The following is a 23,110-nucleotide window of genomic DNA, read 5'->3' as shown; positions in this document are numbered from 1 at the left end:
ATATTGGTATCGAGACATGTGTCAGTGCTGCATTCCACTGGTCCGTTTTGGATATTTTGTTTGTTGAAGGATTGATGTGTACGTGGTGTCACCGGACCCGTGGTTGTAAGCTGGTGCATACGTCGGTAGATGCATTTGCATTCGTCGATATTGGTAAACCCCGATCTCAATCCTACGTGCAATATCTAACTAGGATTCATTCCCGATGCATATCATATAGCCCGAAAGATGCATGTCTTAATGTATTACTGACCTGCATCTAATATCGGCAGCTCTCTTTGAGGATACGTATAGGGGCGACCGATGTGTATATCGGGCGAAAGCGTACGTGTCAAGCGATACACCCCTTTAAATATCCTTTAAATATCGAAATTACCTAATTAGTACCATTGATGTAGAATTTCTAGAACCGCTGCGGGGGATCCGTTAATGCTTGGCATAATTGTGGAAGTCCTTCACTTTGATCAGTGGGGACTATATGTCGGATATTCGAGGATCCGAAGAATATTTAACTTTCACTTAAAATAATAGAATCGATCGCCAAGACTATTACGCATGTATAAAACTCTATCCCCTCTTTTATGTCTATAGAGGTATATACATATTCTTGTTTCATCTTCCCGGCGCCATAAGTACTGTGTTCTAGTGTCCAGGGCCACATTGTTACCATAGCTTTTTGGTGATACAGTGCCATAGTCTTAGATTCTACCTTTAGATACAGCTGTATACGGGACTAGCTAGCCGCCAATCGTCTTTTAAGTTCAGTAGTCAGGGTGCAGGTTGGTCCCTAAAAAGACTTTAGAATATTTACGTCACTAGGATCCGGAGGCAAAACGGTCGGCCGGCCGGCCATGAAACCTGATCCCATCTGGCCGGCTGGTATTGCTGCGGCTACCACCTGTGCAGTTTTCAAGTGTAGTACACTCTATATACATTAACTCACTCTACCGTGTAACTATACTGTAGGACTATTGGGCACTCTAAAGAACTACGGCTATTATATATTGAATTAGTAGTTTAGGACACTAGATACGGATATATATCGGACAGGTGGAAATCCAGAATCAAATCTGTAATACTCAGCCCTTGGTTTAATTTGTACCATGCACCTCTCATTCTGTATCATCCAAGACTACACGCAAGGTACATCCCCTCACGTTTCCATCTACCTAGTTAGCGTCCACCTAGACCAGAAACAAAACGGCGCTGCACGTGTGTTCACCAAAGCTAGTTCTGATTAGTGAACCGTTGGGGGTTTTTAATTTTTGTTTTTCGCCAATTAATTGGCACTCCCTGCCCTGTAATTTAGATGTAGACCCTATTTGCTTCCCCGCTCGAGAGCTTAAGATCCTATAGCTACAGGGTAGATTGGGGGGTTGATAAACGCGGGTATATAGTTGGCCTGGATGGGAGACTAGTGCTCTGCCGTGAAAACGTCTTAAACTCTAGGGCTAATTCCTCGGAACAGGTCAACCATCGACCTTCGGTACCTGTGGTCAGATGTTAAAACAAATCAGGAAAAATTACAGCCTACGACGACTTGGGTAGTTAGAAATGTCACACGATAGAATTTATGCATATTCGTTTCCAGCTATGCAATGCGAGATACTTTTATGGCGAATATACGAACCCCAAGTACACTTCTATAGGTGCGGATTGTCCTTCGATTGTCAGTTACAAATAATATCCTTTGTGTTTTGAATATAACTTGTGGCAAGGGTCAAGGAATGGTGAACATATTATCTAGTTATTCCGTGGTCTCGTCCGTCGATTTGTGGGGAAACCGATCGATCTGGTTCTGCGTCTATCGCATTGATCAATTGACCAGACGTACTTGAGCTTCGGGCCAAATGAAGTTCCGGCCCCGTACGTTTAACTATGAACCGAAGGACCATAAGCTCAACAATCATTAAATGCGCACATGAGTTCAATCTTGATATACGAGTATATATCTACAAAAAGAAGGTCTTATATGAGTATGGTATGATCGAGGAGTCTGTAGCTATAGCGCTAGCGGTGAAGCTAGCTTGAGTGCTCGAATCCGAATCCACCTTGGAACTGGCTTCGCCAACACTTTAACTCCAAAAATGCAACAAATCGCTAGCTAACCTCCGACTAAGATCAGGTCGTTCCCTTGTGTTCAATCCAACGTTACGGCATGTTAATATAATGTATATCTACTGCTGACCGTTGAGATCAGGTGTTTAGAGGAGTAATGTTATTTTCAATAGAATGGAAAATGACAGAATTTGCAGACCAGGCTTCCAGTACGAGTCAATTGACGTCAAAGACCAGGTGATATCTATGGTAGTTAGCTCCTACGAACGTGGTTATCGATCACCGTGAGGCCTATTGGATAAAGAAATAGGTCAGCTGAGGCCCAGAAGTACCCCAGAAGTAAGTTCCTAGGGGGTCTGATAAGTTTTGGTTTGTTAGATCGAAGGAGATTGAGTATATGTATGTGTTCATGAGAATGGGCTAGTAACTAATAAACATACAGTCCCAGATAGTTTAAAAGGTCATACCTGGGAACCACGATGGATGGAGAAAAAGAAGGCGGGGAAAACTATAAGCGAGCGAGATTAACTAGCAAGTAGGAGCTCCAAGTCTATTCGTTTCGTAACAAAGTTTGATAATCGATGTATACTAGCTGGCTATTCCAGCATTAGCATTATATGAGTGCTAGCTCTGGATAGACGCTTTACAAGGCCAAGGGTTAAGCATTGACACCTTACACAACCCCACGAAACAAATAACCTACCGGAGCTCAGGAGTTTCAGCCCAAGGATACGGATCTACCAATCCACAGTACAATATTTCGTCATCCAAAGGGTCGTGTGGTCCACCGTCGAGTATCCGCGCCGTGGATGCCTACCCAGGCTCCACTTCGGTTATGATATTACAGATGCACCAGTCCTGATCAGGGAACTCATCCGTCAAGATTACTGTATCTCTTATTGGTTGTGTTGCATTTTTTTGGGGGGTTTCGATATGATTTCCCCGCAGTCCGGAGCTTTTAGCTCGAGCTTGGATGGAGTGCGCGGGATGTCTATCGATGACAGTCGAGCACATATGTAACTGATAGCTACTAGAAACATAGCTACCTAGCAACGGAATAACCACCATGCCCCCTACCCCATGGCCTCGTGGACAAAAAGAGATCACGATGATCGGCCAAAATAGCCTGCCAAATTACTTGCAGAGTCCCAAAGAGGAAGGTATGATAGCTGTTAAGAACACATCTAGAGGGGGGCTGAGAAATCCTAAGAACAACCGAATTCCTACGAAAAAAAGCTACGTGGAGTTCACAAACATCTGGTCCCAAAGCTCTAGAAGAATGCAAGATGGACGGGGATTCTCCATCCCCAAGCGGGGAGTGTGGTAGTTAACGTCTGGGGCCACTCCTCCTGGACCTTGCTCGGTATATTTTGACTACCCATGAACCTTGTCTAGCGCCGTGGACAGTGTGGAGTTGCAGCTGTGGGGTAGCACTTCCTGATGATGTTTCTCTGCAGCCTCGTAAACAACGTCTATCAGTTACGTTATAAACGCACAGACAAGTCTGCTACCCCGTACTCTTATGCAGCTCTCCAACAGCTTAAAATTATAAATATAAGCCCGTTCGCCCGCTCGGTAACATGTGAAAGCAGAACTCTTGATGGCTGTTGACCTCGTGCCAAATTATCCTTCGAAATCCAACTTAACGAGGGCTGAATTCACCCAAGCAGCCTGGAAGAAGCTGCAGACTTCATCGATTTAGTTCGAAATCAGTGCAATCGACCTGAAACACAACATCCCAAACCAAGTATATTCAATTCGGTCTGGCGGAAAAGCGTCGCCGTTCCAAAGTATTCCCGACAGGATCAAAATTTTCCATTTCGTACGGCGCTAAGTGCCAATTGCGAGCGAATAATTGGAGAGAGATATTCAGGGCCCCATTGTGAAGGTTGAACATGGCGACCTTGGAGCGGCAGCTAAGATAAGTTTAGGGGATACTAGACGTTCTTGGGAAGGAGCAACACAAGTTAAGCTCAACCACAACGATGTTTTGACGTGGCCACGCGTGGAATGGCCGGCGACGCTTGACCGGAGAGAACGGATAAGATAGCATTTTTAGTTTCGAGGGTTATCGTCGGATGCTAGATTGTCCGTAAATGGGAGCTCCCTGATTCGCCATTTCTCGTTGAAGCCAAAGACAATCCGTGGATCGATATACCATTGCAATCCTGAGATCCCACTCATCCCAATAGTATACTTCTAATCCCTTTGCGGGTCGAAATGCGACAAGAGAGTATCTTTTTTTGCCCTTTGATTTCGCCGGAATTTTTTCTTGACAATATTGGTCCCACAATAACCTGGAAAAATCGTCAAAATTATAATGCTATGTGGTGTCGCACGTCGATTAAATCTGTGTGGTTCTGGATCCCCTTAAAAGTTATAATTGCAAGGCCCCGGTTATGCAATGCATGCAATGTTTTCGCGCATTAATTCCCAGAACACTACTTCTTCCAGAAGTTTGATTAACCTTCGAACCTAAGAATATTCACCCATCGAACAGCCTTTGGTTCTTTATGCACAGCCTTGAGTACTTAGTTAGCAGCCTCCAGTGGTGACAGTGGTGACAGTGGTACGGCGGGAGCGAAATAGGGAGCTCGCAGCTTGCCCAAAAGCTTGATCAGCCACGACTGTTCGAAGCTGCCCAATCTGGGGCGAATTGGTGAAATTGAGTTTCGAACGTTTCGAGATTGAGAATGTATCCCACTGGCTTCGTGGAACGGTTCCCTTGGTTCGCCAGGAACAGAGTTATTCCAGACGCTAGAGGGCCCCTTCGTGATATCGGGATCTAGCACTAACGAATAACGTTCGTTAGATCCGTATCGTCGAGGTGGTTATCAATTGTTAACTATTGTTGTGTTGATGTTCATTAAGTCTAATTAATATCGGCCTATGTTATACCGGCTATTTCCCGTGCTCGAAGCTGGCTTCGGTTGAATGATTGGACCAGAATACCGCGCTTCGTTCCTGACTAGACCTGATCGACCCCCTCATTCAACTGAGGGCAAGCGCCGAACCTCAGAGTACTTACGTAGTATACGTACTAGTCTTCTTGGTTTTGATATTCATGAACTTATGTCCCGAAATCCGAGCCCCACCGGCGTCTTTCTTGCATGGCTCGACGACACACCACAGCATCCCAGGCCTACCAACTGCTCACATGAGACCCCAACTATGGTTGGCACACCCTTGACAAGACCTCCAGACCTTGGATTTACCAATCTTTGCCTTTTCCACGACTATGGCTTGTCGAACCACCCATATCCCGAGATTTGAAGCCTGCAGGATCTGAACCATGACCGGCATGGAGGCGTCCTCACGTATCGGTGCCTCGCACAGACAGCTGTTTTCGGGAAACTCTGCCGTAACACATATGCAAGACACTTTTAATCGGCATCACAAGTGAAAATTTTAGATTGAAGTTGACGGCCTCGTGCGCCTGCATAATTTTTGGATCCAATGAAACCCGGGTCGGTGGCGTAGGTATGTATGTATGTATGTATACGAGGAGGCTTTCAGATTCGAAGCAATGGCGACCCCTGTAGGACGCTGCTATTGGACAAACGAAGCGGTATGAGATCAACCCTGTTGGATTTGTATCTGGAAATTCCATTCCGACAGGCTACCAACCTTCAATCGCACAGAAAAACAACATTGAGAAGGAGGAACAAACGTCAACCGCATTTTGCGAGAATACGGTGTCAATCTCACAATACGCTTCCACGCATGGCGTCGTGCCACACCATATCGCTCGTAATGCCTGTATGTATCAGCTGCTTCACCTGCCAAGATTTCTCCGGCACAGCTCCTACCTTGCGCGGAATAGATGCTCCCCGCAACGATTCAACTCCAGAAACCATCTGGTCAAAATAGAATACCAGAGAATGACAGGATTCAATTGGAGTTGGCAAGGCCCCTAGAAGGCTAGGCAAGAGGGATTTCTTTTTTGGAGATTCCAGGCCCCATGCCCGGAGCCGAGTTAACCTTATTGGTATCGTCCCGGCGACCTCAGAAGGGATCGTCTCGCCCGATCCAACTGGCATCTGAAGCTCCTAACACTATGAGATGAACATGGTACCTCGTCGGAATGCAAGTACCGGACAGGCAGAGCGCCAATCTGGCAGCTCTCTAGTTTTCACTGCGAGATAATAGTGAAGAGGCTAGAGGGTATAAAACTTCCCATTGATCCCCTCGATTTGGAGTATTCTTTTTTTTTCTGATAGTGTCGAAGCCGGTTCCTCCCCTGGTAGTCATTCACCAGAGATTTCTTGTCGATTTCCTATCTATTCTTCTCGGGGTATTTGTTCTTTTTTGTAGAAATATATATATTCGATTCTACGACGAGAATGATGGAACTGGCGACGACCCTCCTTGCCCTGTTGGGATTATTTTCCAAGTCAGCTTTTGCAGTACCACTCGCAGCACCAGATACCACAATTGGCATCGGTATCGACTTCACACCAGATTCAGCACTGCCATTGTTGAGATTACCTTATGCTACATACAGAGCAGCAGATTATGATGTCTTGAATGATGTAGGTTTCAAGTTCAACAATGCCGCTGCAAGCCATCCGAACTGCTTAAGCGAACTTCTTTTGCGTTGTCGCAGATGTTCAGACCATTTCCTATTTCGGTGTCTGTGCAATTTCCCACGCTAACAACGCGAAATGCTCTTCTTAATGTTGTAGCTCTACAAATTCAAGAACATCCGTTTTGCGGCTCCTCCAACTGGTGCTCTCCGATGGCAGAAGCCAGATCCTCCTCTAAAACAAGAGGGAATACAAACGGGAAGTGTTGGATACCAATGCATGCAAGCTGTGCCTGAGTATCTAAAAAGTAAGCATTAATTTCAGGATTCTCAAATATTAATGTTGTCCTTGATATTTAATTTCAAATTATCATGCGCATATGCATTAACCATATATTTGAATAGTTGCCTACCCGATTATCACAATTGAACCCCAGTCCGAAGATTGTCTTTTCCTCGATGTTTATGTACCTGCAGCAGCGATCAAGGGCCAGGCCAAGAATCTCCCGGTGATGTTCTGGCTTTATGGTGGCGGATACGGTAAGTCTCACTGTTTCACACCCAGCCTAGCTAGTCAAAAAAAATTGTACTAATCCTCGCTTTTTGTTGTAGCTCTTGGCTCAAAGAATTTCTTCATCTATAACGGTACCCCACTTATGAAATCCGCGCAAAACCAGATGATTTTTGTGGCCCCGAATTACCGAATGGGCGCATATGGTTTTCTTGCCGGTCCAACCGTTGAAAAGGAAGGTGTGCCAAACGCAGGTCTCTGGGACCAACGTGCTGCCCTTCAATGGGTACAAGACTATATTGGTCTTGTCGGCGGGGATAAAAACTCTGTCACTGCTATGGGTGAAAGTGCAGGCGCCGGTAGTCTCACACACCATTTGGTCGCCTACGGTGGAACAGTTGATCCCCTATTCAAGCGAGCGATTTTACAATCTCCAGCATGGTATCCACAATACGATAGTGGACGACTCGAGACCCAGTATGCAAGCTTTGCATCTCGCGCTGGGTGCGCTGGCAAGGGCCTTGCCTGTCTCAGAAGCCAATCTACCGATGCTGTTGACAGGGCTAGCCGCGGCGTTATCTCTGCTCAACCATATGGAGAATTCGGGTTCGGTCCTGCTGTTGACAATAGCTTCATTAAAGACCTTCCATCACTCGAGTTCGCTAGGGGTAACTATTGGAAGGATCTTGATGGAGTTATGGTCGGACACACCTCGAATGAAGGTTTCTTATTTACTACCACAGTTCCTACAAGCAACGATGATGTTTTGAAGGTTATCAGCAGAACTTTTATCAATGCCACCCAACCCACTGTCGACAAAATTATGAACATCTACCCCAAACCCGGTTTGTTCAGGAAGTACTTGACAAACTTCCTTCGTTCTGCAGATCTCATCGGTCAATTCATCGTTACTTGTAATGCCCGATTTATCGCCGAAGCCTACTCCGGGAAGGTTTGGAACTACCAGTTCTCCGTCATCCCTGGTATCCACGCAATGGATTTAATCTTCACTTTCTGGTCGCGGGGTGTCAATCTCGGCCCGATCGAACTTGATTTTAGCATCGACTTCCTCACTTCGAAGAACTTGGCCACCGGATGGCAGAGCTATTTGACTAGTTTTACACGATCCGGTAATCCAAACACCTACCGTGAAAGAGGCGGATTACCAGCAACTGCCGACTGGCCAAAGTCGGTAATCGGCTCTGAGATTAAAGCATTGGATATGGATCTTCTTGGTTTCAGGATGAAGGACGATCCGGATACTGATGCAGCTAGGTGCAACTTCTGGAAGAGCGGAGTCTGGACCGGAAGAGCATAAGGGGGTCTTTGAGTAGACCCGAACTACGAGAAATATACCCATACCCACACTTCTAGCTAATACCCATAGCGAACACATCATCTACGAGCGAGGTGCATACCATGATTAAGTTTCTTGCTATTCCTATATATATACCCACATCTTTTGGCGTTTCTTTAAGGTTTTTTTGTTTTATTTTTGTTCTTGTTCCATGGATTTGGAGATAGGGCACGTATTACGCTCATTATGATATCCCACGAAGTACTCGCACATACCCGCATGTTAGTCCGATTGTTACTCACATGTATCTACTTAGTAATGAAATATTATTAAAACAATGCACAGCTGTTCTCATATTGATGGTCGTAACTTCAAATTCAACTTTAAGAGTCCAAATTTGGCTGCATATCACATTAGAATCGCCACAGGAAGAGTAGAAAAATATTCTTCAATGATAATATTGTTGTCGAGATCTTTATTTACATTAAAGTTACAGGACTGCAATGCTAGGCTGTTGAGCAGTCGATATGATCCCAATGGTGATACAACGAAAAAACTAACCCATCCATATGCATCCAATTTTCGCTTCGTCAATCTCACAAATGCTAGATAGACACATTCGTAACGTCGGGCCCGGCGGTAACCTTAACCGTCCTTTCCCCGGTAAACTCGATTCTCAGCATCCCCACCCCCTTCGAATTCTTGAAACCGTACTTCCCTTTCGCTGTGATGATACCCACCCCTTCAGCGCCGATGCCAATACCGGCAGCCGCCCCCATAAAACTAGAAAATATACTAACTGATATCTTCCACACAAGCAACTGATTATCATCCAGATCCGCCGCAACAATTGTTTTCCCATCTTGGCTGAAGGTTAGGAACTGAGTCGTTTTCGATTGGCCTTCTAGGCTGGCGACTGGTTTTGCAGTGTTGAGGTCATAGATCGTCACAGCACGAGGAGACGAGGAGATCGCAAGCTTTTGTGTAGGGCGATGAAATGCAACAGTTGGATAAGCATCTGTGACCTCATTTACGACCTCTGAAACGTATTGTAGAACCCTATCTCGAATTTGCCCACCTTGAGGATCTATAATCTTGACAATGGCGTCCATCACCACCTTGATGATTTCTGGCTCAGCAAAGAGGTAAGGATCCGAGCGGACGATCGAGACTACCGTCTTTTTAGCGGCAATACTAAGATTGATAAGTTCTGTTAAAGTATTTGATGCGATCCCCTTCTCCGGTGTACCATGGGAAATACAGTTTGCAAGACCAGACGCGAGCAATGGCGCATTCTTTTGTGCGATTTTGATAAATGCTGAGTTGATCTTCGTGATGCGTTCTTGAGTTAAGTTTGGAGCTGCAAGAATGCGCATCAGGATGTGAATGACTTCAAAGGCATCAAATTCACTCTGCCAACTTAGCCAGCCTTCGCTGACGAGATCAATCGCAAGGTCTTGATAGACCTTGTCGTTATCGGTGAGGAAGAGTTCAATCGAGAGGGCGACATTGCGGCGCAAGCTAAAATTTAAAACAGGCTATATTAGGATCATGGAATAATCCAAGCGGGTATGGGATGGCTAACCTTCGATCGATCTTAAATCCTGACTCATTACTGATATCTAGAGATACGATGATCACCGATAATACTACAACAGACCTTAAGACTGCCCGTAATGAAAACAACTCTGGTGAGATCTGGGTTGGTACTGCGGAGAGAAGCTATTAGCGATGCTGCAGGTATGGTGTAGATGTCTGTACCCAGGTTCTTACAGAAATCCTGCCAGTATTCAATAACCGTTTTTATGTCTGCGGGCTTTAGTATTGATAGTTCTGATTCCAAGAGTATTCGGCATGACTCCCGAATCCATGCTACTTCTTGTTAGCTTCAAGTCTTTTCGAAGGACTTATATTTCTGACTTACGGTTTGAATCAGTCCAGAACTCGCACAACAAAGCAAGATCCAAGCCTGTTCCTCCTTCCTGCACCTGTTTAAGAATCGAAATCACCGTCTTTTTCAGCAATTCTTCACCGTCTGAAATTGTTTCTGAGGATGTCGTCAGATGACCAATAGTGTATATCAAGGAGCAAATCGACATCATAAGCTGAGTCCGGCTTCGAGGGCTCATCTTCCCCCATTCAATACTCTGTTCCTGAGACCCATCCCGAAGCATGATCGATATGTTGCCGTCGCAATCGACTTGTGCGATCGAAATTTTATTCTTGTAGCCTTCTATAAGAAGCTGCGAAAGTTCGAGGCGGCCCTTGTCGGACAAATCCCCTCCTTTACGGTAGATACCTAAGTAATCTACTAGGACGGTCAATAGGCTCCTAGCGGGCACGAGGACATCATCATCCGGTGCCAAAACCTGCTCTTTATCTGTGCCTTTCGTCTTTTTGTATAAATAACGAAGGATAGCAAAAATATCTACTGTGGCCGTAGGATACCCATGCGAGCTTGGAACCTTGCTATCCTGCACAATCGGCTTTGATGAATTTTGAGAGAACCCATTTTTAGATCCAGCGAGCCACTGTTCTCGCCACGGTTCTTTTGAACTGTCCAATTCTTCAGAGCTTTGAGCTTCACGGAATGTCGCGGATTTTGGAGAGTCCGAGTCATTCACCAGCGCCACCCCGTCCCCTGAATCAACATCCCAGAGCCTTTTCCGGCCGTCCGCATCTACCAGAAGAATTAGATTTTTACCCTTTTGGGTGGCCACGCAGGCAAGCTTCCGAGAGGCCATCCCGGAAGGCAGTGTCAACAACGTCCGCACTTTGAACGACGACGATTCGCTGACCGCTGGGATGATGTCTATGATCGAGGCGCTTCCGTTCTCTGAATACACCAGTAGAGTAGATCGTATCCTTGGTGCAAGGTCCGCAGGCAGTACTACCGCACCCTTTATAGGGCTAGCATGTAGCGATAGACACTTCGACATTTGGAACTTTTTAGGTTCAATGAGGTATATACAGCCGTTGGCAAGGCCGACTACAAGGTAATGTCTTTCTCCCGAGGCAGAGGATTTGGGGAGTTGGATCGATTGAAGAACATTCACCCTATCGCAAGAGCTAGATACTGTCATTAAGTGGTTCGGTGACGAGAGATCCAGTAGATATCGGTCGAGCGTGTATAGATTCAGCTCGTTCCTCACAGCATAAACCATATTGTACTCAAAAACCGACGACGCGGTAGAATGCTTGGAATTAGCATCAGTTGTGGTATCTGCAACAAAGATGTTAATACCATCCTTAAACTTCAATACCTTTGATGTCACGAACGCACCTTCCTCAAGCCACTGAAAACTAGAGGCTTTAGACTTAAACCCTGTTATAAGACTGTTTCCACCAGTATTCTTCACGATAAAAGCCGTAATCTGAGCGTCTCCGGTTGGGGTCTCGCTGGCTGCATAGTACACGGCGCGATAACGCGGTGATTGACAGGGTGATATTTTCTCTAACAAGTTGAGGTCTTCATCGTAGATCGAGATACTCCCATCTTGAAGGACAGAAAATACCAGCTGGGCCTGGACCGTCGCACTTCTGAGTATGGAAGCCTCATCGACGGACGCTAAAAACTCCAACCTAATCCCTCCACTCTTGATACAATTGTAGACAGAGAGCCCGTTCTCTTGCACAACCAATACTTTGTCCTCGTCATCTTCTTTAATATCGTGGAACAAACGAACTTCAACGATATTACCAAATTTCGGATCCCCCACAGCTAAAGGTGTTTCTTGAACTTTAGAGATATCTATCGTGCTGGTATGTTTTCGCACTAACGACCATGGCTGTAGCCCTCTCCCGTTTTCAACCGTAAAGATGGTATTATGCGAGGCCCCTGGAATCGATAAGAGAATTGGCCAATCCTGGTGTCCTGTCCACAAAGAAGCCAATGACAAAGTGGTGAACGATAAGACAGTTATTGACGTGGAACATCCATAGACAAGTACGTAGTAGTCCGTCAACCAATTAAATTCCAATGGTTTCCCTTCGGAATTGACAGCCGGAATCGGGATTACGGAGAGCCCACGTGGCCGGCAGTCGAGGCCTCCGTCCCCAGATTGGATGCACCGGCCATCGGTGGCGTCCCACTTGCATATCCGGCCGTCCAAAGATAAACTTAGGAGGATTATATCGTCCTTCCCGGAGGGTGATCGAACTGCCAGCGATTCGAAGGCAACAATAGACGAATCGTGACCACTAAGGTATGTTCGGAGCCGTTGGTGTGCGCCATCTTTAGCCGTCTCAAGTAGTATGATGGCACCGGAAGTATAGCCGACAGCTAGAAACTTAAGGTCTTGTATAAAGTACGAAGCGGTCGGGAGGCCTAAGGAATATGGTAGGAGATGGTCCGGGGTATGGGCGAAGCCAATAGTTAACTGCGCCGGAGACGCCATTGAATCCAGCTAGCTGAAGGAGGTGTTGTGCCCACGGAGGTCAGCACATGATCCTGAAGGGTTGGAGATGCATCCGGTATCGCCAGCTAGCTGTTTATCGGCCAATCCAGCGATGAAACTTCACATATCATGGGCGTGAACATACTGGAACTGATCAGTCGTATCCACATGAGCATAATGAGCATGACGTTGCTTCGGGGTTGTGACGCCAAGCTCCATGGACTAGGTTTAAGGAGCTCGAGCTACTGCCATTTTAGGTGAAGGCTGGTTCTCGAGCGCACAACACCTGAGCCCTCGACTAGTTCAACCTCTTGTCTCCTCCCCCAGACTCTTGAAATATGGTTCACTCAGCTTGATCCAGTTCGATATTGAAATGTAATTTTATCAAACCTCTTCATTAAAAGCCAAAGTAGTGAGAGTTCAATTGTAACATAGATTAAATAGTCGTTATTTTGATATTGCAACCCCGATTAATATTGCACGTTGTTAGCGTGCGTACGGGCGCTCGTCACACCGCAATCCTGTATCTAAATTTTGGAATATACCTATATATAAGTAAGTAAGTACGTATATATCAGTATTGCCTTAATATATTAATAGTTTTACCAGAACTAACATTAGTATCGCTATCAAAGTATTCAATCAGGGTGCGTCCGCAAGCGTCGGCCTGCAAAATAGCGAACGAAAATGATATTTGACAATCCAATGAAGCCATGCATTTGGCTTGCTCTGGACCGGTGCACTGCAGAGGTGCGTGTGCCATACTATAGTTATAGGGCATCAAGACTGGTTTACAAGCAATGCTCCATGGATCCAGCCCCTATAACTAAATTTGATTTGTGATGAATCTCTTACACGACTATAGAGAGGCTTCTGTGCTATACCAGTAGACTTCGTAAATGATTCGGCTTAAAAGGTTTAATTACGTTAGCGTTACAAAGTTATGATCACTTCGTGCGTCCGATTAGGAGATAAAAGTTTGCGCTGGTGAGTTCAGTACCAATCTTGAAACGTACTACACCAGTAGGGGATCATGATTTGCTGGCATCGGAATATATTAATCTCGTAAAGCCTAGAATCTACCGCCGTACTTGATCTTAGTACTTTCAATGTTCTAGTGTTAATATACTATGCTATATGGACCGAAGAGTCAGAATCTAGTTTGAAGCCTTCCAAAGAACTAACTACAAGTGATTTGCAGTTTCTACAGCTTATATATCTTTCATTATGAGATTTTCTTGTCACGGGTCTTTTGGCGGGGTCATGCTTACCTAAGTATTTACCAGTATATATTATGCTAGAAAAGTGGTGTTTTTCAATACCGTTCGAATCCGAATTATTAGTAAAAGTTTGCCTCTAATCCTATTCTAATCCGTATTGAACACCGTAATACCATATTATAACGAAAAAACTGTATTAATACGGTGTCGATACCCCCCCTCCTTCTGGCACAGTATGCAGCTCGATATCGAGAGAATACTTGTCGTGAAGTTTCGCAAACTGCTAATCCTTTAAATACTTTGTGTTGTGTTGGATTTCTAATTTGGCTTAGTCTGCTAATGCCTGATAGCCTGCGCGCAGATAGCTTCAAATATAATAACTGAACCTAAGCCTAGGTCATCTTTTGATGACAAAACCTTGATCACTCTTCCATCGTCACAAGTAGTCTTGTATTAAAACGCTTCGGCACGCAGTTGAGCGTGGCGTCACAAGTACATTCCAATGGGCAAATCGTAAGTGTGTGTTTTCTATAACAATGATTCCACGAATCCTAATTGACGAAGTACTCTTCACTAACACTCTCCGACCGTTCTAGATCGAAGGATAAACGAGATTCCTATTACCGGCTCGCAAAAGAGCAAGGCTACCGCGCTCGGTCGGCCTACAAGCTTCTCCAGCTTGATGCTCAATTCAACCTTTTCAAAGACGTTACCCGGGTCGTCGACCTCTGTGCGGCACCAGGTTCATGGTCCCAAGTCCTTTCACGATCGCTCGTAGCCAAAGGGAAGGACCGAGAACCCAACGTGGCACAATCCGAGACAAATGAAGTACAAGAAGTTCAATCGAAGCCAAAAGTGAAGATTGTAGCGCTAGACCTCCAGCCGATGACTCCTTTACCTGGGGTTATCACTCTTCAGGCAGATATTACACATCCATCGACGCTCCCACTAGTGTTGAAGCATTTGGAGTCAGACTCAGCAAATGTGGACCTAGTGGTTTCGGATGGCGCACCCGACGTTACGGGTCTACATGATTTGGATGAGTACATTCAGGCTCAGTTGTTACTTGCGGCTTTGAACCTTGCTACGTGTGTACTACGTCCCAGTGGAAACTTTGTTGCAAAGATTTTTCGGGGACGGGATGTTGCAGAGCTGTACTGCAAGCTGAGGATATTCTTTGAAAGGGTTACAGTGGCAAAGCCGAGGAGCAGTAGAGGAAGTAGTATTGAAGCTTTCGTGGTTTGTGAGAATTATACCCCGCCGGAAGGGTTTCAGCCATCCTTGGAGAATCCTATATGGACTGGACCAACTCGGCAGGAGGATATTGCGGGGCAGATTGCAGAGGTTAGCCTCGATGATGCGCCTAGCGGGAGATGGGTAGCTCCATTCGTTGCTTGCGGAGACCTGTCGGAGTGGGATTCAGATGCAACATATCAACTACCAGATACAGATGAGAACGGAGTTAAAAGGGTCAGCATCGATCCAATCCAGCCGCCTACAGCCCCGCCGTATAAAACGGCTATTGAAATGAGGAGAAAGCTAGGAAATGGTGGCAAGATTAATTAAGATATAGCATCAGCTTTTTGAGCCTTCTCCAGCTGGCCTATCAGGATCCTGTCCAAATCTGATTAAATGATGCCTGCATAATGTGTGTTACGGGTGTGGGGATAAGAATCTGACTGGCATAGCCACGTGTAATACGTCGACAGCAAATAAGGAAGCACCAGATATTCAGGAATTGGATCCTACTTATGAAGTTGAGACATGAGCCGAACTAGGGTTTACGTCTTGCTAGACGACTTACGACCAGAAGTGCAATCCTCACCAAAAAGATTTATCGACCTTTTTTTTTATCGATAAAGCTGTAGATGCATGCAGAAAATAAGCGAGAAATCATATGCGGGAAGGCTATTCTAAATTAGGAACCGAGCGGACCAGCCAGCATTCCGTTTCAATTTGCCAGTTTAATTTGACGGCTTCATGGAGACGGTGAGTCAGAGAACCCGCGGTTCGTATATGGACACTGTTTAGTGTATTTAGCGTCAATCCGGGATTTTTCTCTGAGATATTTTGTTCTAGAAAAAAAATAGTACTGAGGGAAATATTTAAGAGGGATCATGAAACATAATCAAACCAGCATGTTGGAAGTCTCAAAGGAGAGAGGATATGTCTTCACTAACGTCAGGTCCTCGTGCTATGATGCGATCCTTGTTCTGAGGTATCGGTCTATATAACGTCATGAGAAGAGTGACCTTTTGGGTCAGTGGTCGCGAGCCAACATTCAGCCGATCGGACAGGCCCCTTTGGCTTGAAAGAACCACAGCAGAAACAAGAGGCAAGATGCTTTTGCTGACCAAATCACTTGGGACAAAGAAGGGTTCCCGGTCAAAGTTTCCATGCATGTTCAAGTTGGTCACCTGTCCGTATTCCAGTCGAGACATGTAGACGCACCGGAAGTTGGCCGGACTTTTTGACCAATCCTGGTGCATGTCAAAGGTGCCCGAAGAAACGGTCTGCGCATATACTTTCCCTTCGAATGTAATGCTTGTCGCTGATAAAGTTCGACTCCTGCGCCTGTTGTGACATGTGTATGTACGACGACCCGGAGCTCGAAAATGAACCATCCCCATGTTATTAATCGAACTAATTTGACATATTCTGTCAAAGAGCTCGAAAGCACAGCACAGGATCACTCGTTGGGACCATATCGGGTGTTCGTTTCGTTAGCCTGAAACGATACTTGGCACGTCTGTGGTTATCTGCATGGCGTCGGTCGAGCTCGCAGGGGGAATTGATACCAGACTGCGTACTATTGCCGTTATATGCAGACGATCGCGATAGACAAGAATTAAAGAGATAGAGTTAGTATGACTCCGAGCTCCTCAAGAGGATTAATTCGCTCTTCGAGATAATCAATTTCAATCCTTTCCCTGCCTTCGGAATTCGTGCTAGCCTCCGGACTTTTTTGTTCATGCCTGTACTTACATCCATACTTATTACGGCTCTGACCCGGATCCCGCTGGTAAAATAGGCCCATTGAAACCTCCACCGTATATTGTTCCCGTTCCTTTGTATTGAAGACGGACTAGTGGCTTCCCCCCTTTAGAAATCGATTCGAAGACGAACTTGAAGTTGTTTTTAAGTTGAAGTTCTCGATCGATAGTATCCACTTCTAGATACCCGTGTATCGAATAATAATTCGAATCCGACAGCACCGCAGTGCATGCAGAGATAAACGGTCACACTTGTTCGCTCCGATTCGATAGCCACCTGGCCGGCTAGAAAACCCGAGATTGTTAGCCATCAATTGCAATATCAATATCAAAGATTCCAACATCCCGTCATCCTCGGGCTTGTTATTCAACGGCGGTGTTTGTTGGCGCATTGGATCCTTGGCCGATTCGGGCTTCGAGTAGTGTTCTGGAATTCGTTTATTCCGCGGGCCTTACCTGGCTGACTGTTAACGTTGCCTGGCCTGCCAGCCCAGCTGCCTTGCCCCGGAAAATTAGCTTGGGCCGTGCTGGGAAAAGACGAAATATCCTCGTCATCCTCAAACGTCCCGAAGCATCATCTTTTCTTCTGAGTCCCTTCATACTCCATAACTTGTCCTCACCTTCATATCTACTGTACCGTCGGTCCCTTTTTCCCTCCTTGTTGGTTTCCTCGTGGGGGATTGCATTATCGCTCAATCTACGACACACAACACTGCACTGCTCCGCCATCCATCCATCAATTCGGCTTCGAAAGGTCACTTGACGCTGGTTTCGTTAACTAGACTAGCGTCTGCTCTCCAGCGGTCCCTGCGTCCCAGAAAGACAACCAGCTTGTCATCATCATTACTACTGTTCCTCAGGTAGACAGCCAGTTTGTCTACCCAAGACCAAGAAAGAAAGAAAAAGGAACCCCCGGGCGAGCGAACGAGCGACCAAGGGAGCAAGGGAGCAAGCAGAGTTCCTTCGTCGGTCCCTTGTCAGATCTTGTTCTTGTTCTTGTATTATACTGTTCGGGAGGTCATCTGTACCAATCCCCATCCTGAGTTCTGAGTTGCCTGACCTCCAGCACCTCTGCCGACAGCGACGACGCGTTCAACAGACACTTTTCCCACATCATCTTGCAGCCTATCAGACTCCGTCACTTGATTCGCAAGCCTCTTCTAGACTTCGATAACCGACTGCTTCACAAAATAGCCATCTTCCATCTGTTTCTAACCTCGATCTCAACTCGGGAGTGTATTCTGCTTTTTGTGTCCATCTCATCTCCACTCCCACTTCCATCTCTATCTTCACCTTCATATCCAACGGTTTAGCCGGTACCAGACCTCTCCTATGTTTTAGATAGGAAGACTACAGTGCTTCAACAGCTTCGGACACCGATATCCATCCATCTATAACCTCCGGACGGCTCTGTTTTCCAAATGATATGGATGTGGACAGCTCATCTGAACTTCGCACCATTCGATTTTGACCCCTTCATAGCCCCTTCCGCACAAATTATATTCAAGCTCGGTATTCCTGTGTTACCTTGCACCAGTCCCTGAAGGAACGTACCACCAAGTCGTTAGTGGGAAGAGAAGAAGAAGAGTAGAAAGGAGGAAGAGAAGAGAGAAGAGAGAAGATAGGAATCTAATCCTTCTCAGCAGTTTCATTTTGCCTTATTCCCATCAGGTACTGCCACCACTTTCCAGCGTTATAATTATATCAAGATCAATAGATCACCGAACACCCGAAAATATGCCACCATCCCAAAATTTTCCTTTACCACATTACAATATATCATGAATATATATACAGCGATGCTGACCGTCAATTTATTCTCCTTTAACAGGACTTGTAGATTGCTATGCAAAAGAATGCCTCAAAAGAACCCGTGACATCCAAACCTATCCAACAACAACAGCCAGACCCAGCAGCGGCAAGTAGCTCTCGCCGGCTCTCAATAGAGGCAGCAGCAGGCCCTTCTCGAAGATCTTCGATCCAAAGCGCCATGGAGTCAGACATCCGGCAACCGAGGCTGCACCAGCACCGACTATCACTTGGGCAGATACCCCAAGAGGACTTCTCCGGGACCTACACCAGAGGATCAACACAACAGGTATCCCACTCAAGATCGAGTTCTGGAAATGTACAAAGCACATCAGCCAGTGGAAGCCCGGTATCATACGGCGGTACGCAAGGCAGAACCACAATCCAAAGAGAAAGCACTGGCGGCGGCGGCGGTTCGGACTCTAATTCCAGCTCGGGTGGTGCCCCGCAAGGCAGCGATCAAAAGGCCATGGAATCCGAACGGGGACGACTCAACCAACTTATGACGGTTCGATCACCACTCCTAGATGAAATACTCGAAAGTTCTAGCCAACTAACGAATTCCGGTTTCTTGCAGAATTTCTTCTTGAAGTTTTGTTTGGTTATAGTGAGATCCCGGATGGATGTTCCGCCTGTATTCGCAAGGGGGACAGCGACACGGAAAGTTAATAAATGGGCATGTTTTTGATCCTTAACTCCTAAAATAGAAGGGGCGCTTTGCTAAGCAATTTTCACAGTTCAATGTTGAGTTAGAAGAAACGGACGTCTTCCGGGAAGATCTACGACCTTGGAAATACGCCGAAGCCTACGAGAACAGGCCGCCGCCTCTGATAATCGAAACATACATCGACGCCGAAGAATTAACTCCAAACCAAACTTTAGTAATATTAGACGACAACGAACGGAGACACAATGTAGAGACAACTTTGCTCGCCTTTAGGAATTGGAGACGAGGTAACCCATTGAATTCAAAGAAGGAAGTCGTCCTAGAGAGGTGGAGGGTTGATTTAAGGTATGCAAATCCGGTCAATAAAAAGAAAGAATACCTTTAACACGCATATTCGATTAGCCCACCAATCGGAGAGTCTGGGCCAGAATTAGCAGTCGTGTATAAGAAGAGCATCGTACTCTTTAGATCTTTATACTCTTATGCCAGACTACTGCCATCATGGAAACTCCAGAAGAAGCTTGCCAAGGGTAATAAGAGTAACCTACGGATCTGTTGCAGGGTTGTGAACGGCGATACGACTCCGATACCCCAACCTGATCCACTAGAGATTGCATTGATTCCCCGAGAAACCAATGTTACCAATAGCTTCCAGTTCGGAGCTGTTGATTCTCCGGCTGGTACCTTCACCGTCAAGGTCGACTATCGACGACAATGTGAATTTCGGGTAGACGACTCGGAGGCTTTGTTGAGCTCGCATTTCCTTAATCTGGATGAACATTACTTCAAACCTTCTCTCCATCAAAGAGCCCCTTCACAACCTGTCAATCTTCCATCTAGAGAACCAGGGTCACTTCCCTCTCATAACCTCAATTTAGTGCAAAGAGGGGACCCAAGTTTGGCCTATGGCAGCCTAACATCCTTCCACCAAGTCTCAGGTGGTGTGAGCCAAAGCCCGATATCCGCATTAAGAAACCTCCATATTAGTGGTGGATCATCAGCAGGGTCGCCTAGCGAGGTAGCTTCGATAGCCGCCCGTTCCGCTCATGGATCTAAGGCATCCTTGAGATCTGAATCTGGCGTTCAACGAAGACCCTCGGTATCATTCATGCAACCCTTCAAAAATCCCCCGGTTTCAGCCTCTCCATCACCAGCAGAACAGTATGGTCACTCGCCACGGACATCCCTCACCCGAATGTCGCAGGTGGGCGTCGCGGTCCCTGCAAGGCAGCGTCCTACGACAGGAACAATGTCTCCTTCCTCTCTGAAATCAAGTATTCCAGCCGAAGCACCAACTTCGAATCCCGCGACACCAGGAGTTCGTTATAGCAGTAGCTTTGGTAATAGGCGGCCTCGACACTCCTCGGGTGCTAGCAAAACTGAAGATGATAATAATAGCAGTGGGAGGGGAAGCCTTGCATCCTCAGCTGCGGCTCCGGGCTCAGGATTCGTAGAAGCATCAGCAGTAAATTCCGGGATAAGCGAGGAGGACCGAAGCCTTACCGATTTCATGAATATGCTTGACCAGAAACAGCCTCTGAAGATCTTTGATAGCTTCTCCGAATCATCGGGAAGGCGAGCCGTTGCGGCACTTGGGAAGTATCAAAAGATGAGGGACTCAAACGCTGCGCTTCAGGATTCAATGTCATCCTCTCTGTTACTCCCTCAACAGCCGACAAGCAACCCATCTTCCGTTGGTAGAACTCAGCCTGGAGGCCCGCCTGCATTATCAGGTAACTCAGTATCAACATCATCCTCCCCAGGGAAAGCAGTTTCGCCCCACACGCCAGCTATCCCATCTCGGCTCCAGCAAAATGAGACAATCGTGCATGAACAACCCGAGAACCCCAGCTCATTAGACGAACGGCTTGCACAAATATCGCCTCCAACCTTTAATTACCTCAGAAGGCCAACGGAGTCAGACCCAGCTCCTTCGGCACAAACCACTTCTACAACCGCCACAACATCACCCATGAACATTCCGTCGTCACCTCGATTCGTCCAGGTTCGCCGATCCAATTCAGTTTCCCAGGAACAGACTGAGGAAGATGGCGCTGGTCGTTTCCAGAGCCTTCGACAGATGATAGGGCCCGTGGAAAGGCCCACAAGCATAGATAATTTGGATCGTTCTCCGCCTTTTATATTGGCAGACGATTCCCTAACAACACGCGCGCCTGGTTTGGCCACTGGTGAATCCGGTGCTCTAAGGCAAACGACAGCTGCCACTAGTCTTAGCGGGAGCTCACCCGGAAACAGAGCTGGTGCATCCAGGACTGCATCAAGCGATCGAGCACCCGCTTCTGCATTCCAAGGCAGACGACCATACAGATCTTCTGTTACCCCTCGGGCACCAGTCGATGGTCGAACCCCAAGCGAAAACCGCGGAATGTTTCCCTCGGATGACGACCTGCTCTTTGACTTCAGCGAAGGAGATGTGGTACAAAGACGTAGTTTGGATCGAAGCCGAGGCAATAGCCATGGAGGCGACAGCCGAGGTGGGCGCGGTAATTAAAGAGCTCTGATATGCTCTTATGGAGGTTTTTTATATATTCGGGGGGATTTGTCGTGGTTTGGTCCTTTCATTTTTAGCAATATCTCCTTCAGCGACGATTGGTTTGTGTTTAAATACGGTTGGGTCATTGTTCTTTTTGGGAAATTCCTTCTCTAGCTGTCTCGATTATAAGACCGCAGTAGTTCAAGGGGTTTGTATAGTTGTGCTTGCTTGCTTATATGTTGGCCTTTGCCCGTTTCATAGTATTCTTTATTGCTTTTTGTTTAGTTCAATCCCCTGGCCCCCTTTCGCCGAGTTGTATCCCTAGCCTCGGGGCCGGGTGTATTCCTAGAACCAACTTTTCGGGAAAATGTTTATACGGTAACACTTGTTCATCGGCGCAACCTTCTTCTTTTCTCGCTTCTTTCAAAAGATATCCTTTACGGCGAAGAATTAAATTGTGGTTATAGTAATGTCCTTCAAGTCGATCCGCTTCTCTGCCTTTTGTCGTCCCATTCAGTTGTTTTCCTGATTACGTACCCGAAGCGCGTTTCTTATATATTTTTCGATGTTCTTTGATATGCCCGGATTTCTCTACCTTAAGCTACTAACTAACCAACAACGTTTCGATCTCCGCTCAGCCTAGCCATAGTCAGGAGTTTTTTTTTATCTTTTCTTCTTTCACCTTCTATGATATCAGCGATATACTTTCTTCGTCTTCTTTTTATATTTGTTGGTGTTTTGTTTCCTACGGCGGTGATCATCAAGGGATCGGACTGAAAAATACAATACCTTATATTATATTATACTAGTCTCGGAGCCAGAGCTTTTTTTGTTTCCTTTTAATTCTTATAATTGTGTTATCCATGGTTTGGATAGATCAGGATTAGACGGGAAATGAAAGTACTTGAACTTTCGAAATTGTGACCGGAACATCCAATATTTTAGAGATCTAGACCGAGTTATTCTATAGTGGTACCTAACTGCGCATTTTTGAGTCGCTTGGCAAAGAGGTTAGGTCGAAGACACGTAGATAATTAATTGTTTTGGATCACTCGAGTACGTTGTATCGGATATATATGAAGCCTAGTGGATAAGTTCGTGCACGACTCGAAACTAATAATAATAATATTGTCATTCTA

At 46.1% G+C, this 23,110-nt stretch overlaps 4 protein-coding genes across 4 annotated transcripts; 3 read left to right on the top strand and 1 right to left on the bottom strand.

Annotated features, from left to right (window-relative positions):
- Positions 1-6,401: 6,401 nt before the first annotated feature.
- On the top strand, positions 6,402-8,412 carry AOL_s00215g77 (uncharacterized protein; the record flags this gene model as incomplete). The annotated part of the gene is made up of 4 exons (XM_011129279.1): positions 6,402-6,590; positions 6,744-6,891; positions 6,989-7,123; positions 7,196-8,412. The coding sequence occupies 4 exons, from the start codon at positions 6,402-6,404 to the stop codon at positions 8,410-8,412; spliced, it is 1,689 nt and encodes a 562-aa protein (XP_011127581.1).
- Positions 8,413-8,996: 584 nt separating this feature from the next.
- On the bottom strand, positions 8,997-12,788 carry AOL_s00215g76 (uncharacterized protein; the record flags this gene model as incomplete). Its single annotated transcript, XM_011129278.1, has 4 exons — positions 8,997-9,912; positions 9,977-10,100; positions 10,165-10,263; positions 10,316-12,788. 4 exons carry the CDS (start codon positions 12,786-12,788, stop codon positions 8,997-8,999), a joined length of 3,612 nt encoding a protein of 1,203 aa, XP_011127580.1.
- Positions 12,789-14,510: 1,722 nt separating this feature from the next.
- Positions 14,511-15,574, top strand: AOL_s00215g75 (uncharacterized protein; the record flags this gene model as incomplete). The annotated part of the gene is made up of 2 exons (XM_011129277.1): positions 14,511-14,521; positions 14,605-15,574. The coding sequence occupies 2 exons, from the start codon at positions 14,511-14,513 to the stop codon at positions 15,572-15,574; spliced, it is 981 nt and encodes a 326-aa protein (XP_011127579.1).
- Positions 15,575-18,847: 3,273 nt separating this feature from the next.
- AOL_s00215g74 (uncharacterized protein) lies at positions 18,848-21,989 on the top strand (the record flags this gene model as incomplete). Its single annotated transcript, XM_011129276.1, has 3 exons — positions 18,848-19,417; positions 19,548-19,822; positions 19,880-21,989. The coding sequence occupies 3 exons, from the start codon at positions 18,848-18,850 to the stop codon at positions 21,987-21,989; spliced, it is 2,955 nt and encodes a 984-aa protein (XP_011127578.1).
- Positions 21,990-23,110: the final 1,121 nt, after the last annotated feature.

This window comes from Orbilia oligospora, assembly GCF_000225545.1.
Source record: "Orbilia oligospora ATCC 24927 unplaced genomic scaffold scaffold00215, whole genome shotgun sequence".
Lineage (NCBI taxonomy): Eukaryota > Fungi > Ascomycota > Orbiliomycetes > Orbiliales > Orbiliaceae > Orbilia > Orbilia oligospora.
Note: the sequence above shows the minus strand (reverse complement) of the source record. Positions and strands in the feature narration are given on the sequence as shown.